Here is a 3,367-nt window from a genome sequence, read left to right as displayed (position 1 = left end):
GTGGGGGGAGTTTCGTTTGGGGGGCGCCCGTAAGAAGCTGTCGGCCGCCGGAATCGAAATCCCGTCGCCCGCTTCGGAAGGACTTTTTTTTTTTTTTACATATATATATATAATTTTAGGAAAAGGGGTGGCCAAATTAACAATTAAAGAGTAGCAAGTTTTTAAATTTAAAACATAACTCTTCTTAAAATTTTTAAAACCATTATATTATGATTGTTAAATTAAAGATATAACTAATATTAAATTATTATTAAATATTTAAATTGAAGGTATCATTTCTAATGTATTATATAATTTTAAAAAATCATTTATCAATAAATATTCTAATATCATCTTAAAATTTTATTTTATTTCTTCTTAAAAAAACTCCTGCTATGCCAGTGCTAACGTAGGGCCGATGGATTAGATTTGATATGCACAGGGCCACAGGCCCACTGAGCCTCGCCCGTTTTTACATGGGGCATTTACATACGAGCACATAAAAATAGTAATATTTCACATCCAGTCGATTTATTCTATCCGATGTAAGTTTATCAATAATAAGAATTTGGGGGAATTAATGACAATAAATTAAAAATGATAATAAATAACCCCAAATGAGATGCAAACTACTTTTCATGAATCAAACCCGCTACCTTCCCATTTTCATACCAAACATAATTATAATCTCAAAACAGTCCTCTCGCAAACCAAAAAAAGAAAACTATTTGTAAACATTTTATTTGTCAGCTAATCATCAGCACATCATTAAACAAACAAAATACCCTCACCAAGTCTAAGGTGGTTCTCATCATCGAACATGGCTCCCATCAAAACACCAACACAAAGACACATATAAACATGAACAATTCATATTTATATACAAACCCCACCAAAATTCCATTCTTCAAAACCAAAAAACTTCCCACACACCATGGCTCAACTCATCGCCATGTTCTTCCTCGTCACCGTCACCGTCACCGTCACCGTCACCGTCACGGGCAATAACACCACCACCTTCAGCCTTCCCACTCAATTCTTAGCCCCTCACAACGCTATTCGCTCATCCCTCAAGTTACCGCCGCTCGCATGGGATCCGCTGCTAACGCGGTATGCGGAGAGCTATGTACTACGACGACAAACCGACTGCAAATTGGTTCATTCAGGTGGGCCATACGGTGAGAATATATTTTGGGGATCAGGTTCGGGTTGGAGGCCAGATCAAGCGGTGGCGGCATGGGGAGGCGAGGGACGATGGTACTCTGTTAAACCTAATATTTGTGCTGCCGGCCGAGAATGCGGGCATTATACGCAGATTATATGGCGAGCTACACGCCGGCTGGGATGCGCCGTCGTTAACTGTGGAGGTGGACGAGGACAGTTCATGGTTTGCGAGTATGATCCGCCGGGGAATTACATTGGGGAGAGACCTTATTAATTTGATGTGAAAAATATGGTGCGCGGATGAGATAGGTGCGGATCGGTAGTATTGGCGTGACATTGTGATAGTATTGGTGGTATTGGGGCGGAATTGGGGTGTAATACCACCAGAATATCACGGTCCGCACGTACGCTCAATACACTCAATATTTGCTCGATTTGATAGGAGGTTGAGAAGACTTTTATGTAATATTTGGAGGAATGATTATTATTTTTTAAATATTGTGATTAACTAATAAATTCATGGAAAAATATTTGATTCTAAAGAGATATAACTTGTAATTATTTAGCTTCTTCACTTTTTTTTTTGGGTTTTATTTGTTATAGATAAGACTAAAACCAAAAATAAGTTCATTTTTTTTGAAGATTTATCATTACATCTCTGAGTTTTCCTTTCATATTTTCTCATCTCAAGATTTGCATGAAGAGATTTATTATGATGCATATGAGATTTAATCTCAAAAACTTAATAATAGCTTTTTAGGACCTTATCAATTTTTAATAATACTGTCACCAATCTAATTACATCAAATGTTTAAAATTTAACCCAACATGATAATTTGACATGAACAGAAGTAAAAATTTCAAATTTAGGTTACCAAGATTACATTTTTGAATAAATTATTTTGAATAAGCGTTTAGGAGATTCAAAAGTTTGAGTTTGAAATTTGTAATGAGAGATTTTAAGTTTTTTTGTGGGATGTGTAACTTATAAAGTCAATTTTGGGTTAAATTTTAAAGTGACATATAAAATTATTAGATATACACAACATAAGCATACTCTTTATTGCCATCATTAGAGACTTTTTAAAGTTTTTTTTTCTACCTTTAAATTAATCTTCAAAACCCTATCCCCATTTTAAATAAGTAATATATTCCCACATCATCCGCTTTAAATTTCAAATGATGAATTCTACAAAATAAATCTTAAGTTTGCTGCTGCTACTATATATATATATATATTCAATTTTTAATTTTTAATGACTCATCTTAACCTAAAATTTTCTCCCTTTGCACCATGAGAAATCTCGAACCCTACATCAAAAAGTCCTTACAAAATGAGGTTGAAAGCTCTCGGTATTGTTTTATCTATAATTTAATCAGTCTTCTGAAAATTGGACCCTCCTATTCTCTCTCTCAAAACAAAAATAAAATAAATGCAACGAGTCATTACGATGAGCGATTGTGAATTTACAGAGCCCACATTGTATTTGCTTTGAAGATGTTTTTGTAATTTGAAATATGAGCTTTAGTGTTGTAGGATTTATTAGTAATAAAGCTTGAAGGTGTCATTGTGGGCAGCCTTTGTTCTGGGTGTATGCTTAAAGCATGTTTGCTTTACCATGTTTTGAAATTTAAGGTCATATTTCAAACTTGGGCATTGGATGTGAATACATATGGATGATGCGGTATGCATTCAGAAGGTTAAAGATGTATTACTATATGACTTAACCATACTTTCTTGCATGGCTAGTGAGACTCTGCTTGTTGGGAGTAAATATATATAAATAGTTGAAAGATGCAATAAGTACTAGTTCCCTCCTAAGCTGAATTTTAACATGAAAGGTTCAATGATGCTTAAATTTTTTTTATTATAGTTTATACAAGTTGAAATAATATACTTAATGCATAAATGAATATTTTATGATACTAATTGATTAGCTAAATGTTCTAAAAACTTTCATATTATCTCTCATACTTAAACTTTCACAATTACAAATATTATATGAAAAGTAGCACTCATTATTATCTTTTAATAGTCAAATCTATCTTTTCATCCATAGATAAAATTTTGTGTGTAAAAATGAAAATTTAGATGTGAGATAGGTAAATCTATAAGAATTGGGTGCTATGTATGCACTTTTCCCTTACAATTAATCTTTCACTTAATTTTGAGCACATTTAAACACTTAAATGCAATATATAATATATATATATATATATATAT

The 3,367-nt window shown here is 33.1% G+C and overlaps 1 protein-coding gene across 1 annotated transcript; it reads left to right on the top strand.

The window, feature by feature from the left end:
- Positions 1-913: 913 nt before the first annotated feature.
- On the top strand, positions 914-1,417 carry LOC110023603 (pathogenesis-related protein PR-1-like). Its single transcript, XM_020723092.1, has one exon. It carries the CDS (start codon positions 914-916, stop codon positions 1,415-1,417), a length of 504 nt encoding a protein of 167 aa, XP_020578751.1.
- The last annotated feature ends 1,950 nt before the right edge of the window (positions 1,418-3,367 follow it).

The sequence above is a fragment of the Phalaenopsis equestris genome, unplaced genomic scaffold (genome assembly GCF_001263595.1).
Source record: "Phalaenopsis equestris unplaced genomic scaffold, ASM126359v1 Scaffold000224, whole genome shotgun sequence".
Taxonomy (NCBI): Eukaryota; Viridiplantae; Streptophyta; class Magnoliopsida; order Asparagales; family Orchidaceae; genus Phalaenopsis; species Phalaenopsis equestris.
The sequence above is the reverse complement of the archived record's forward strand: the minus strand, read 5'-3'. Positions and strand labels throughout refer to the sequence as shown.